The 16,446-nt window shown below is 42.1% G+C and overlaps 1 protein-coding gene across 5 annotated transcripts in view; it reads left to right on the top strand.

Annotated features, from left to right (window-relative positions):
* emid1 (EMI domain containing 1) overlaps positions 1 to 16,446 on the top strand; it is a 57,301-nt gene that overhangs the window by 28,857 nt on the left and 11,998 nt on the right. For all 5 annotated transcript variants that reach the window (XM_086030626.1, XM_086030627.1, XM_086030628.1 and 2 more), the window contains exons 5-9: positions 14,422 to 14,511; positions 14,591 to 14,652; positions 14,739 to 14,871; positions 15,458 to 15,502; positions 15,583 to 15,690. In XM_086030626.1, coding sequence (XP_085886752.1) covers positions 14,422 to 14,511; positions 14,591 to 14,652; positions 14,739 to 14,871; positions 15,458 to 15,502; positions 15,583 to 15,690 — 438 coding nt within the window. The remainder of the gene's footprint in view (positions 1 to 14,421; positions 14,512 to 14,590; positions 14,653 to 14,738; positions 14,872 to 15,457; positions 15,503 to 15,582; positions 15,691 to 16,446) is intronic.

The raw sequence follows: 16,446 nt of genomic DNA, 5'->3' as shown, positions 1-16,446 counted from the left end.
AACAATAGATATTACAGGGCTTAAATCAAGCCCACGACAAAAGATTCCCCACGCCCGCTTGCAGAAAGTCGTACACCTCGACAGCTGCGCTTTGATCAGGTGGATTTTCATTCCGCGTAATTAAAACGCCGCGAGCTGTCGTAAGTATACCTGCAAATCAAGCTTTTGCAGCTCTGTGTGGATACATTTATACAATGACTGACTCAGAATGACTTAATTTTTACATCAGTGTGCCAGATTAGAAGCAACTGTGGTTGAAGTCATTTTCATGTGTGGGAGGTATGGTTTGTTGTTTTGAGTTTTCAAAAAGATTGATGTGCACGTACAGCGTTGAGAAAGAATACATTATGTATTCTCACAAAGCTTTCGTAAACTTTTCACACCCAGGGTTATAAGTTGGCGTTTCACTTCCAAGTACATACAAGTGGATGCACACACACATACACGCACATTTTTCGGCGGGTTAACTTAATTGGGGGTAGGGGGAGTCGTTTAGGAAGGCCGATAAATCAAATGCCTCTTTCCCACATCTGCAATCTGACAGCGATTTCAGAAAATGTCGTTGGACATTTTTCTTCCAGACAAATCCCAGAGCAGGGCCCAATAACGCCCCACTGGAATGATCCGAGGGGAAAAATAAAGAATTTGGGTGTTACGTGAGATGTTCCCGCGGTAAATGACATCTCCGAGCTTGGTGCGATTGGGCAACGCTGTCCAAAAGAAGTTAAATCATGAGAAAAACAAAACATGACACACTGTTGCCGTTCCCAGTTCATTTGGAGCCATGCGAAGTGAAGCGGGTTTGTTTATTAAAGCGCAATTTATTATTTATTATACGGTCCTCATGACTGCAGTTTGGCAATGCCTGCTTGGCTCTAGACTAGAAGGATGCCTGCAGTCACTATCGCACAGCGTTTGTGCTCAACAAGCACTTTTGTGCCTGGTTACCAGGGCTATGTCTGCACATTTGTCAGAGAGGACACAACTGTTTCTATTGTGTGCATGGCTGTCTGTGGACAAATATAGCTTTTATTGAAAGCCCACTCTAATGTGTACATGCACTCACGCATATCATATTACAAGAGGAAAATCGCGTATGGCTGCCGTGGCCAGAAGGAGACATCGTAAGTGTTCGGAGCAAACTCGACAAATAAAGCCGGTTAGAGTGGACGTGTCACATGGACCGTGTTCACATGTCATCTTTGTGGAGCGGGCCATGCTTGGCTGCAGAGTTGGAGCACTTGTCAACCTCTGGAAAGTAATTAGGGCCAGAGGAGAGGGTCTCATGGCTAGGAATTCATCTGTATGATTGGTTGAGAGTAGATTATCCTATAGCAAGCGGTACCATGTTTTACATTGTTTTAGTCCTTTTTCTTTTTTTTTCTTTCTCCGAGAGGAATGCTTCCCAGAGCTAAGGTGCACATTTTACATGAGAAAAAACACCAAAAACAAGTTTGAAAAAGTGGAGTGATGTGTTAAGTACCTCCTGCCATCTAGCGTAACATTTACGGTAATTGTTCTTCCTGTCACTGCTCGCTGCTGGCATAGATACATGATGTATGGTAAATAAGTCATTCTCTGACCAATGAAATGAAATTCAGTAATTTACCGCAGCATGTGATGGTCTCTTACGGCATACTAGGAGTGACCGTTGTGGGAAGCAGCCGTCTCTAAAATCAGCAGTTCGCGCTCTGACAGGAACAAAGCAGGTGATGTAATGAATGGGTTTGAATTGCCTATAGGAAAGTAACAGTCAAACTCAAAACAATGAAACTGCTCTATGTCCTGCTGCAAGCTAAGTAACTCCTGGTGCAACAGAACAAACAAGCAGGTAGAACAAAAAGAGAAAATAAAGGACTCTATCAAATGGGTTTTCTTTTTTTTTAATGGTTTCGTTGTTTGTTAGCAGATTTGACATAAGACGCTTGGATCAGATCCATATAATTCAAGCGTTTGCATTCTAGAGACATGGGAAACTTGTGCTAACTAACTAACGTGCGTTTTCGGATCTTTTTAGTATTAGAGGGCACAAGAACTGTACACAGTGAGTCAGTGACGCTACGACACCATGGCTAGTGTCCTGGCTGATCCACCAATATTAAAGACCCCTAAAGTGCAAAAGATAAATTCACTATGGTCATGACTGAAAGACGAAACTTAATGCAAACCATCAAAATTATTTTTATTCAATTCGTTACTTTAAGGTAAGATTTTTGTCAGCTCCTTGGCTCTGGTTTTCACATTTTGAACTTTGGACTTTTCTTGTACAGACGCAGAAATATAATCTGCAACCCAAGAAAAAAAAAATTGTGGTTATGGTTTGCTATATGTTGGCGTTTCTTACAATCTACAACTACAGCTGTCAAATAAATGTGGTGCCGTTAAACACACAAGATCTCCCTCTGAGACAAGAGTATAAAAAGGGCTAAAAATAATACACTCTTGTTATAAAAGAACGAAAGAAAGAACAATAACACGTGACTGTAAATGTGCGATTGCGCAAATAGTAATCGCCGCTATGTGAAATCAGGGATTACTAGCAAGATTTTCGTTACACTGAAACATTTTTGTTCAACTTTTGTCCTAATTATCACCTGTCAGGTTTCCAGACTGTTTGCGTTTCATACACCATTGAATTTCACAGCCAAAGTTGTCTGTGTTTCCAGATGGCAGGACTAACGATGAATGATGAAATTGTGAACCACTGTGAAAACAAGAACAGTTACAGTAAAACACAACCAGCTACAGCAACATTAATTTATATAGTTCATTATTTTAGTCCCAGAGTGGAGCTTCGAGCAGCCCATCTAATATTTCAACAGCAAGAAATATATTGTTTTTGTACATTTATATTGGATGGCTTTTTCTGGTCTATGTTGTTTTTCGAGCTGTTGCGTGTTGGCCAGCTGTGGCAGCGTGTTAAGGATGGATTATTCAAGGCTGCGGTGTGTCGGGAGTGTTTTATATTGAGAGGTTACCCACGCTAAGCCACCTCCCTGCCACACCAAACCAGCGGTGGAGTGTGTGGTTTCTTGTTTTCGATGTTTCCCCAAATGACCGCGGGATCAAGAGAAGAGGGAAAAAAAGGTCTTGCATCATTGGACAAAATGCCAAGTAGGCTTCTTGAAAGAGAGGAATAAAAAGAGAGGAAAAAAGACAAAACAAATGTCAACCAAAATAAGTAGAAACCTTACAATAATTATAAGAGTAAATATGGTATAGCCTACGAACAATTATTCTATCAGCGAGTCAGAGGGTGAACATTGAAGGTGGATCAGGGTCATCAGGTAGGCATTCATCAGGTGTCTGTCCCTCCGAATTAAAAGTGAAGTGGGTATGCCGTGTCACTGGCCTGTCATGCACTTTTATGAAACATCTGCGCCTTCCAAGTGCAGGAAATGTTTAAAGACTGTCGGATGGGTTGGAGCAGCCTGTCTCACCACATTCAAACTTAACTCTGTAATTCAACAGATGTGCCCACTGCTAACTATGGCCGCTTTACATCAACCACACTTAGGTTTGCTTGCATGGCATTAAGAAAATGGTTTTGATGCCACTGCCTGTTGGTAAGACCGTGACAGCAGCAAAAACAATTCCTTTATTGAAAAAAAAAAAAAAAATGCACTTAAATAGAAAGTCAACCTAAACATATTTTTTTCCAAAATATGTTCTATGCAGGCCCACTAGTCTAACCACGTCATTCTGATTAATATTACGTTTGTGGAATATGAGAAATCCACACGTTTTTAACTAGCTCAGGGGGCGGCCATTTTGTCACTTCTTTCGACTGAAGATGACATCGAAGTTGCTCAGGGCTCAGATAACGACCAATCATGGCTCAGCTTCAGAAAACAGGTGAGCCGTGATTGGTCGTTGTGAGCAGTTGTGATGTCATCTTCAGTCGACAGAATTGACAAAATGGCCGTCGCCAGAGATGGCTAAAAACGGGTGGATTAACTCATATTCCACGAACACAATATTAATCAGAATGCCGTATTTCAACTAGTAGGCCTGCTGGCAACATATTCTTGAAAAAGAAATATGGCTCCAACACACAATCTGAAATGGATAATCGGTATAGAAAATGGATGGATGCATAGTTGAGGTACAAATTGCATAGTGCAGGTACCTTATTTCTGTATTCTGATTACAGAAATTATTTTTCAGGAATATTATTATTTATTTTTTTTTACAACTGTCAACATTAGCATAATAGAAACTTGATGCTAGCGTGCTAACTTGGCTAGCCTGGGTAAACTCACTCTAATCATTTTCCATCCGTGTGCAGAGGTTGCAGTTGAGGGATGGGAGAATCTCCCTGCTTTTTCCATGCCAATGTCAGACTGAGCAAGTTTATTCTGTCTAGGAGGTCTGCATTGCTGTAGCATAAAGTTGACGTCATGTTGTTCATGAGAATTCTCAATGATCCATTAATGACTTATTATTATACAAATCCCTTGTCTGTTTAGTATGTCATAAATCCATCAGGCCGCTAGTCACAAAAGCAAGAAGAGACCACCTAGCATCATGAAGAGGTTTAATGCAGAGTCTTTATTTTTATTGAGCTTTCGACATGCAATTTCCAATTTTGAACAGGGATGAGGGAATTGAAACAAATTTAAACTTGGAGCAAGCTTACTCTAAGTTTCTGCGATTATTCAGAAACTAAGCATAATATTCAACCGCAAAAGCTTTTTCTGTTCAGGAATGCAACTCATCTATAATTGAATGTATTAATCAGATTGTTCTTGACTGTTTTTTTGTTGTTTTTTTAACCTATAAGGATATTGATCATATTTGATCATTGATGAAATTATCATTTTATTCGAAGGGCTTCTACATACTGGCGTACTAATCATTACAGAACACATAACCTTAGATTGGGTGCCGCTCTAATCAATTTGTTACACCAAAGAATATTTTCAGGCTCCAAAAGAAAGCTGCTGTCATGGAAACACAAGTTTCTGTTTTCGGTTCAAATGGGTCATGAGACAACATTTACTGTCTCTCATAGAAAACAGACCACCACCACATGTTCACATCTCAAAACAAAGCATAGGGGCTGGACTACCTGCTTAGTGATTAGAGGACAAGGTGGTAACTGTCAGTAGTGCTCCATTTTACCCATGATTAGTATCCTTTGCAGGTATTCTCGTCCATCTGGCCTAAAGCCCTATGGGGCGTTTTTTTTTGTTTTTTTTCCCCTGATGAAGACCCTTTTCCGAGCAAGTGGAAGAATTAGGGGAGAAAGGGGGAGATTTATGGAAGGCATCCTGTGCAGAGAGGGTCTACCTAAGCCACAGCTCCTGTCTGCAAGTGCCAGAGGGAACTCGTGTCTGTAGCCAAACAAGCACGGCTGTCAGCAGTCAGCCCACCGGTCTGACCACCGGGCTTGGTGCTGCTCTCTAATTACACACCACAGCCTGCTGGTGGGAAGGGGTAGACTGAGAGCCTCTCAGTGCCATCGGCATCAGTGAAGGCATGTTGTCGGGAAAAACGGCGAGTGATGGGGAGCTGGCGAGTGAGAGGGAAAGGTGAGGTAAAGACAGCTCCGTCTGGCTTGATGCGGGAAACCGCCTCTTTCCTGTGAGAGATTACAGGCTGCGCGGGTTTAAAGCACATCTGCACGGGCTGGAAATGTGTGAGGAGTGGGACTTATTTGTCCAATATCCCAGAATAGCTTCACATTCACTTTGTGCTGAGCATATGTGGAAAAACCTTGACCCACAGTGGTTAATCTGGACCTCTTAAATCAAGTCAAACAAGTTTTCATCAGCGCGACGAGGTTGGCCCCGTGGGACTTCACACTTACTAATTACACATATGACAAAACTGACATTTTATGGATAAAAATCATGCATGTCTGTTTTTTTTTTTTTTTTTTTTATTGAACCAATGCACAGTACATCACAGTATCTTCATATATTTTCATGCTCCATGCGTGTTTAAAAGATCCAGACTTCAACATCCAATGACCAATCAAAAAATAACCACATACTGCGATTTATTTTTTTATTGATTTTATTTTTTTTTCCAGTGCAAGGGGCTCTCCTACATAAAATCTTAAATGTACTGACAGGGGGCCGTCATATTTGGTGTAGAGCACATGGCGCCGTGGATAATAGCCGTGTGCGGTTGGCTCCTGTGCCAAAAAATAGAAAGCAACCTTTTTTTTCTAATGAAAGAAGAGAGACTAATCTTCCTTTTGCTAGGTTCCTTATTTACTGAATCTAGACATAAAACACAATATTCTGTGGGCCAATCACGGCTCAGATTCAGAAACCAGGTCAGCCGTGATTGGTCGTTGTGAGCAGTTGTGATGTCATTTTCAGTCGACAGAAGACAAAATGGCTGCCTCCAGAGATGGCTAAAAACCAGTGCATTTTGCTGCTTAACTTATATTCCACAAATGCAAATTTAATCAGAATGCCGTGTTTCAACTAGTGGGCCGGCTGGGAGCATATTCTTGAAAAAAATATGTTTGGGTTGACTTCCGCTTTAAGCAGCAGGGCCTGATGGGAGCTGCGTGACTTGTGCAAGTCTGCATATGAGTGTCTAGGCGTGGGCCGTGGCCAACAGCAGCTCCTACATGAGTGTGCTCATTGTGTTTGCCTTTTACTGTCCTCCTGGTGTTCAATAATACATCCGGGGAACACCTGTTAGTTATTGTTGCTCTGGTTTGCAGCATTGTACAACTGCAGTGCTTCATCTGGACCAATCCGATCTGACCTTTCTCGTTTTTGTCAAGGCAGAATTGACTCGACTCTAAACCGATTGTGCAGGTGTACCTCATTTCGAGGCATGATTTGTATCCTTGAGCTTCCTTTTCACCAGACGTTGCCTTGGCTCAAGTATCTGTGCTGCTTGATGAGGTGAGATGTGTGTGCTGGAGGTGGGGACCTCTCTGACCCGCCATACTCGCACCTCAAGGTCTTGGAGACTTCCTTCGCAACACCTCCTCTACACTTGTAAAGCAGATCACATGCAGACACGACTGCCTCCATGTGCAGTTGTTTTCGAACACAATTTAAACATACTGCAAGGTGTCTGTTTAGTTTAACTTGGATTTTTCCTCGGGGATGAATATCGTGACCACACTTTCCCTCTCACCTGTAGTTACAGTGAAGCCTATCCAGCGTGTGGGCTTGCACCCTTTCGCCGACTAAGAGGATGTAGAGTTGCACTTGTTGAGGAAGGGGATGATGAAGTGTCAATCACCGAGTTAACAAAAAGGTTTTACTATGGGAAAACCAAATAAACACTGAGGTTCATATGCAGGTTTTCAATGTACAGAGCAGTTATAGGTGTATAAGATAAGATAAGATAAGAATGCCTTTATTGATCCCACAGTGGGGAAATTTTCGTTGTTACAGTAGCAAAGATATAGGTCACACAGGGGCGGCGGCATAATGTGGCCATAAGCAATTGTTTTGGTAAAAACATCTTATCAAAAGTATCACGAACATAATACATATATAAAATAACCATAATATTACCGTGTTTTCCAGACTATATGTCATACCAGCCATAAAATGCATAATACAGGTAATAATGTGTTAATAATTTCACACATAAGTCGCTCTGGAGTATAAATCGCACCCCCAGCCAAACTATGGGAAAAAAAAAACGTGACTTATAGTCGGGAAAATACGGTATGTAGAGTACAATTGTATTAGAATGTTTACCGTTCCACAGGTATTTAGGTGTGTTTTTTTCCATTTTTGTAATATGTATATTTAATTATATTCATCATGATTGAATTGCTGTCTTAGAATCGCAAAAGAAAATGACAGCGCCTGTAGACTCAAACGATAAAAATGTCAAAATTACATTCAGGATAAATAGTGTGTCCCAAAAGGTCTGACGGCCGGACAGACTTCTGATGGACTTAAAACTGACAGACTGATGATTACAATCCAGTTCGTCACGAAAAGTGAGGGATGACAAATGACGGAGCAACAAAATTGAGTAAAGTGCCCACCTCTGGCCATCACACTACTCCATGGCAAGATACTCGAGTAGCCACACTCAATTTGGTTATAAATAACACAATTTGAGGTCAAAAATGGACTGATCCACAATTTAACCCACCTTCTTGTGTTGTACAAAAAAAGCCCAATTTGGGGGGTTGTTTTGTACAAAACTACCCATTTTGGGGCTTGTTTTAAATTTAGTGGATCTGTCCATTTTTGCCCCCAAATTGTGTTATTTTTAAACCAACTGTTTTTAGAGCGCACCCAACGACTTGTTGACCGACAGAGGCCTCTCTGCAAGGCATTTACCGCCTAAAAAAAGTATACCGTTTTTGGTGGTGGGGCCTCTAACTTGGAGCATAAATAGTTAGCAACTCATGCCAAACTGTCCTAACCAAGCCTTGTTGGAGGAACTGATGAAGCGAAACTTCTTCTCAGACAAACAGAGCATTCCAGTTGCGATCAATTCAGTGCCCTTGCCCTGAGAAAGAAATGACCTGGATTTGTGAGAATATCCACAAGCACTTCAATTGGACTTTTTGTCCCTTTTAAAACGGATGATACAAAGTGCCCGCTAAGCGTACGTATACTGTGTAGTGACTTTGTTCAGCCCGGCTCGCCCCACTTGGGAGAGTTGTGCTCTTTGGTGCGTGGGTGCGTGCGTGCACACTGCAGCAATGCTATTCATCCTGGCCAAGGCTGCGCAGCGACAGAGACAAACACCCTCAGCGCCCACTAATGATGCTGCAGCGCTGAGCTCAGCTAATTGACCAGACAGAGATGGATCAGGAACTTTACACTCTGCTGTGTCTGCGAGCTGTGATGTGTGTGCACGCGTGTGTGTGTGTGTGTTGATCTTTGTGCAAACACTGGTCCTGCTAGCTCCCATCCAAACTTTCAGCAAAACTATAAAATCAAGCTAAGACCTGCCACCTCAATTTCATGTACAAATGCCGCAACAAAAGTCAGACTTAATGGGCGCAGAAGCTAGGATGTTAAGATAAGTGCTTGTAAATCGATGCAGTTTTAAAGAGTGAAATCAACCCAAAGATATTTTTTTCTATGCTAGCCCACTAGTCGTAACAAGGCATTCTGATAAATATTGCGTTTGTGGTATAAGTGTTAATCCACTCGTTTTTAGCCATCTCTGAGGGAGGCCATTTTGTCTTCTGTCGACTGAAAATGACAATGAGAAAATGAATCACAACTGCTCACAACGACCAATCAAGGCTCAGATTAAAAAAAACAGCTAAGCCGCGATTGGTCGTTACCTGAGCAGTTGTGATGTCATTTTCAGTCGACAGAAGACAAAATGGCCGCCCCAGAGATGGCTAAAAATGAGTGCATTTTGCCGCTTAAATTATATTCCACAAACGCAAAATGAATCAGAATGCTGTGTTTCAACTAGTGGGCCTGCTGGGAACATATTCTTGAAAAAAAAAACTACATGCATGATGTAAGGCAGCCCACAGGCAGAAGACTCATTACTTTTTAATCAGCCCTCTGTGCTTTGATAATTGAGGCGAGAGGAGATACCCGCTGAAATCATTATTAGACTACAATATAGAGTACAGGACATCATTCTGGTGTGCAGTCACTGTGGTCTTCGCTCATCTCCATCTCTATTTTGCAGCAGCAGAGGAAGAGATCATTCAAGCAGTTTACAAACAAATGACAAAGACCGCATGTGCACTTGAATAGGACAAGACCCGGAGCCAAGGGTAGGACGGCCTCCGGCCCGCTGAACTCTCAGCAGGGCTGTTTCTATAATGAATAGCCCTAACTGGCTCACTCATTAGGGCTCGGTGCACCGCGAGGGCAAGGGGCCAAATATATTCACACGTTTATTTGACACCCCCCGATGCGGCAATTAGCCCACTGAGATGCGAACATTGAATGTCCATCAAGAGGCATCGTGGCATCCTAACTATGATGTGACGCCTCAGAGTGGTCCTCCCTGCCTTTCATTGAACTCAGAGATTTATTTCACCTTTTGAAGATAACGAGACTGAGAGTAATTGTGTCAAAAGAAGCGTGTAGGAGACCCTCGTCCTTGTGCCAAATCCAGCTTATGGCTCGCACTAAAAGTGCGGGCGGGGAAGTTGAGGCACTAACTCGAGAGAAAGAGAAGCGGAGCTTGCAAGGGGTGATGTCTACATTTCCTGTTCAAAGCCCATTTTTGGTAATTAGAACCAGCCGTGGCTTGTGCATAAACACGCCCATACGCTGCAGAGTGCGTCGCTGCAGAACGTCGAACTCATCCGAGCTTGTGTTTGCCGTGACTGCCACATGGTTGACATTGTTATCTAAACATGGAGGAGGTTGCCACATGTTAGAGAAGTCTTTTGCTGATTAAATCCATCTTTACCTAGAATGCACAGAAAGGAATACCCACAAGCCAAAAACATCAAAAAATCATAAGTAAGGTTTGAGGAAAGGGATTCAGTTTCCCACAAACCATCTGCTCTGTGTATCTCTCATACCACTACCATCCACATTTTAGGGTAATCACTCAAAATGTTGCGCTTTGCTGCCTTAAGTTCCCAAATGTTTTTTTCCCCCTGTGGGACAGTAAGCACTCATTTCATCTCCTGTTTTTTTTCACTCAGTACAGTAGATTGTGAAACATTACACTGCACTAACACGTTATGAACGTGACCTTTGCAACTCATAGCTGCAGGTGTTTTCACTCTTTTTTTTTTCTTTTTTCTTTTTTTATTTGAGCATCATGTTTAAAACAAAATTCACGTTTCAAAATAAAATTTCAATTGAAACTCAAAGGAGTAGGTTGAAGTTGAAAGAACTTATAAATATCCTACCCCTCATTCACCAAATAAAATACAATGCTGTGTTGCATATACCAACCATGGTTTACAATAATAATTGAAGAAATAATACAATTTATTGATTAATGATGTAACAGAAGGCAACTACAAAAACAGGTTGTATAATTATTAATGATATGACAAAATACAATTGAAGAACTGATTGCAACATTTTTTTTTTCTTTTCCCATTCATGGTCGTATAAATGATATTGATGATGGAGTAAGGTAAAGTGTAAAAACAGGTTGGCTACAAGCTGCAGTTGCAGAAGGTGATTTTTATAAAGCTTTTTAAATTGCCTTATGAAAATCACCTTCTGCGTAAAAATACGCAGAAGATAATAACATTTCTGCGTAGATGGCTGCTGGTGACTGAATGCAAGAAAGTAATACGTACTTCCTGGTTGCTAACGAGGTGCCCTGCCCAACCACTTGTTTGTGGTAGAAGTATCTGACCTGGGCAGATCCAGATCAAAACAGACAAAGGAGTTCGGCAGTACCACAAAGCCAACTGAAAACACCCAGAACCCACAGACACAAACTCCCACACTTCATAAAATGAAGGCTGGACAGAAGGCAAGTTCATTCTCTTGGCACAAGCGAGCTATTGTTTACTGGCTCTCTCCCATGGCTTTCCGATCTTCCACTGACTACTCTACACAAGGAACAATGCAACAAAAAGGAACGGGGTCACGGTGCACACAGTTGTCTCTTTCAGAAGTGGCAGACAATAAAAAAAATAAAAATAAAAAATGGCAATGATTACTCATCATGCGGAGTGAGCTGTAACTCATCCCAGCTAAACGCAAGAAAAGTGGTCATAGTCTTTTGGTGGGATAATCGTGGACATCTCGAACAGACACTTGTGATGGTACACATGCGCATACGTGACATCTTTTAACTTGAACATAAAAGGGAGAGCACATGACACCTTTTTATATGCATTGCACTAACTGCTTGTCCATGTTAGAGTTCATTTTGAAATGACTGTACAGGTGGTGCCCTGAGATATGAATTGAATTCGTTCCGTGACCACGCTCGTAAGGCAAAACACACAGATCCGTTCCATCCCCGCCCCCAAAATGTGGGGTAGCCACTTCACACCAACAAGTGAAGCTGACTGGAAAAAGAAAAAGAAAAAAATGCTTTTTTTCTTTCTGTCGTCCTTCGCTGCCGTTTCTACCCGACCATAAGTTTGTGTATTTCTTATTTGTTGTATTGAATACTCAAAGACAAGTTTAGTGAATTGGAATTCCGTTTGGATACAACTTCACTTGCCACCATTACTAGAAGCGGGGTGTGGGAAGTCCTTGGTGGATATTTTCCACCCTGGGGGCCTCGTCTAGGAATTCCTAATAAACACATGAGTATATACATGGAAACAGTCGCAGTTCCTCAATAAATTTGAGTAATATTATTCCTTCTTCACAGAGGATAAAGAATATATGCCTGTGAGTGTTGTTGTATTGTCTGTCTACATGTATTACTCCACCGTTTGTGTTCAAATATCCATTGCTTAACGGCTTATGACACCACAACACAGATGCTGTACGTTAGCCCATCTATGGTGCTTTACGTTGTTTGCTAGCATTAAGCGAAGCAGACTTAGGCAAAGCTATGTGGTTGTTTTCAAAACACAATATATCATTCTCTTCATTCTCTCACCTCAAGACACCACTGTATTAGCTTAAGTGATTTGTTCTTGCCCCGCCCTCCCCCTCAGAGCCGCTGCACTTGCATTCCCCTTTTCGGTTGCTCAAGTCAGCTGACCAGCTGCTCTTGGATGTAGCAAGGATGTGTTGTCGAGGCTCAAGGCGGCAGGGCTTTGTGGGCTTTTGTTGCTCCCATGTATGGAATTTCCCAGCCGGTACACATCGGAAGGCCTCACTGTCCAGTTTTAAATCCGTTCTTAAGACCCGCATTTTCAGCATGGCTTTTGGTTTGAGACATTTTTATTTTGATTGTATCGTTTCAACCCATGGCAGCAACAATAGCGTAGAAGTTAGCATGTCTGCCTCACAGTCAGGAGGTGCGGAATTTGCATGTTCTCCCCATGCATGTGTGTTGTTTTTTTTTTTTTCTCTGCGATTGACTGTTGACCAGTCCAGCTGACTACTGTGCCTCTCACACATTCAGCTGGGACAGGCTCCAACTTACCCACAACGCTAATGAGAACAAACCATCTACTGGTGTGTGTCCTGTACTTTTGGACTCCTTTTACTTGAGTCCCGTTCATTTTCGGTCCTGTTTTCTGTATGTGTAATTGCGTATAGTATGGTTCTATTTCATTCCTGCTGACTGCCAGAAGCACAGCACGGAATGTCCCTTCGCACACGACCAGTTTTAAGAATGCATGCCAACACTCATCGTTGCATACATAACTGTCTTTATTTTTGTTTGTTTGTTTTGCTCCCAGCTTCCCTGTGACTCTGAACAGGATCAGCATTCGAGAAAATGGCCTTTTTGACCCCTGTTCAATACTTGGCTCCGCGGTGGCTGCTTTTAAATGTGAAATAAGCTTATCTTCGCTTGGTTTAGCTTGGAATTGTTACCATGGTAACCATTGGACAAGTGGAAGATTGGCATCTGAACTGAGAGGGTACTCACTCCATTTTAGGAAAAAATGGAACTAGATATGTGATCATAAACATCCAAATTAGTTTGTACTATTCTTGACTGTCACACAAAGTGTAAAAAGAAGTCAGGCACTGTAATTTGTAGAAACACTAACTTTGTGAGTGGAAAAGAAATAATGGGACAGCCGATAACTAATTCAAATGTAAGTCGACTTACTCCAATGGTTGAAGCTGATCTTTCTTTTGTGTTGCAAAGAAGGCAAAGGAAAAGCAAAACATGTGCACAATGTTAATACTTTGATGATTAACTGTGGTCTCAAGTCATTCTGATGTCATCTGTAACCTCAAGCATCTTTTGGAATTTGGAATAAGTGTTGCGAAAAGGCCAACAATAACACAGAGTTAGTACTCTCCTCCTCTCCTACCAGCTGACATCTTTCATGGTTGCAATTTGATGTTTTTTTGCCAGAACCAGGGTCAAATTCTGCAGACTACCACCAAATTCAGGCACGCTGAATATGTGAGAACTCTGGAATGTTTGGTTGTGGAAGACCATGAAAATCGTGATTCATCCAAATTGGAAGGACACATAAGTAGTTTACAGTAAATGAATGTGGGAAATTGTAATTGTGCTTTCACGTGTGCGGCGACATGTTATAGTCAACCCAACATTTTATTTTTTCAAGAATATGTTCTATGCGGGCCCACTAGTTGGAACAAAGCATTCTGATTAATATTGCGTTTGTGGAATATCCACCCGTTTTTAGCCATCTCAGGGGGCGGCCATTTGAAGTGACTGAAAATGACATTGCTCAGGGCTCAGCTAACAACCAATCACAGCTCACCTGTTTTCTGAAGCTGAGCCATGCAAATTCCATGCAAGTTTGCGTTTGAATTTAGAGCAAAATAACATTAGCACCAATATATTTGTCAAGTAATCGGCACTTCAAATTCTAAAGGACCTCAAAACAAGACACATCAGAGTACATTATGACTACAAATCTCAATGACAAGAGGTGACATCATCCTATCTCTTTGTCTTCAACAGATGCACGGAAACAGCTGGTAGCTCAGGAGGCAATAAGAAAACCATCGACACTGCGTCGCCCGCCTGCACGCGCGGGCGAGCCCCTCTCATGTAAGAGCCACCATGCGTTCCGACTTGGCCGACAATAAAAGACTGGTGTGGATGTAAATGACTATTTTCTGTTTTCTAGACTGTCTCAACTGCAGTCGAATCACAGCGATGAACGACAGGCTGAATTCGCTCGAGGCAAAGGTTTGCGCACTCATGCGACCTCGGATAGTCAACTGTGTGATTCGATATGTTTCATCGCACACATTTTAAATGTCTCGCATCACCAGGTCCAAGTACTCACCGCCTTGCCGTCCATATCCCAACGCCACCCAACGTCCAGAGGAAAAGTTACACCCGAGGCCGCCTTACTGTTAGGGGCCGCTACTGCTCAGGGGGCTGCTGGTGAGCAGGGACCTGCCGGTAGGTATACTTTCTGTCTTATGTTAAATTATTACTACATGAAGTAAGTGGGAGTTCACACTCCTTTTTTTTTTTTTTTTTTTTTTTTGCTCTCTCTACCTGCTCACATATGCACTTATTATATATCCGATTTATTTCCACCTCTCCATGTACACTCATTTCCTCCAGTCTGAGTAAGAGAGTCATTTGAGGTGCACGTTTACAGAGCTCAAGGCGAGCACTTCACCTCTTCTTTCCTGGACCTGAGCCCAACCTTGGCTGTGGCTGCTCAAAAAAAAAAAAAAAAAAAAATTAAACACACGAACACTGCTGCATCGAACCTGGTTAAAAAAAAGAACAATTGCTACATTCATTGAGTGCATCCCATCACATTATTGACTATGAGTTAATCATCGTTTTTGGGTTTTTTTAATCGCACAAACACGACCGTAGAGATTACAGGAGTTTGGATAAAGGAATGCTCCCACTTGCACCAACAGTCAGCCTTTCTCCTGTAACTTGGGCACCGCTATTTACTTTTTGCCTTTGGGCTTTTGAACTTAGTGGAAGTAATTAACAACATCTCAATTAATTCCTTCTGTTCCAGGTCCTCAGGGTGAAAAGGGCAGCGATGGTCTTCCCGGCAGAGATGGTAAAATTGGACTCTAGAGTTGATGTTCAACCAAAATCCTTTGGTCTGTATGATTAGCGGTGACTATCTTCGCCTCGAAGGCAAAACAGGTTCTCGAGGCTTGCCCGGTCCAACTGGGCCTCGGGGTGAGGCAGGCGCAAGGGGCCCAGCTGGGAGCCCTGGTTTGAGGGGAACCTCAGGACCTGCAGGTAAGAGCCTCACAGAACGTACAAACCACGGAATGAGGATGTTGAGATCAAGTGAACCAATTCTTAACTTTGTCTTGAATTTGTGAGAGAGAGAGTGCATTTCTTGCCTCTCTACTTTTGAGGCACTCGATTGCCTCACTGTTAACCAAACACTTGTGGAAACAAGACTGAGCCATGATATCCGGCTTTTGGGTGTTTGTCTTTCACTTAAGCCACTTGGTCAATCCAAAAGGAGCTCCAGCTGTAAGCAGTAGCGTCTTCCAGACATTTTGCCTGCTAATTTTCACAATTTGGGCCGTTTGTTTGGTTTCAATTGCGTGTTTAAAATATCACTTTTTCAGTGAGCATTAAGTATCGACTACTTCTAAAGTCAAGCGTAGCGCCGACACGTGCTGCTGCAGCTCATGGTCACCAATCAGAGTATCAACAGAGGAATAAACCTGCTCTATGTGTTCAAACCTCAAATAAATCAACCGTAGGAAAAAGTAAATCCACAGGCAGCTGTGACTTGAATGATAATAAAGCAAATAGTGGCGCATGCGTCTCATAACATCTGCTCTCGACACGCGCTGTTATTCCTCCACTGGATCACGAAGGCCTCTAAAATGTGTATGACCCGTGTTCTGAACCTGCTGCTGGGTAACGACCAGACATTGACCAATTTTTTTTTTTTTTTTAACAGACCTACGCTCTGAGGAACGCCTTGCAAGTTCAACCTTAAATGAATATGAGTTATATATATATATATATATATAT

Source organism: Filicampus tigris, chromosome 5 (genome assembly GCF_054856515.1).
Source record: "Filicampus tigris isolate MCC_2025a chromosome 5, RoL_Ftig_1.0, whole genome shotgun sequence".
NCBI classification, from domain to species: domain Eukaryota; kingdom Metazoa; phylum Chordata; class Actinopteri; order Syngnathiformes; family Syngnathidae; genus Filicampus; species Filicampus tigris.
Note: the sequence above shows the minus strand (reverse complement) of the source record. Positions and strands in the feature narration are given on the sequence as shown.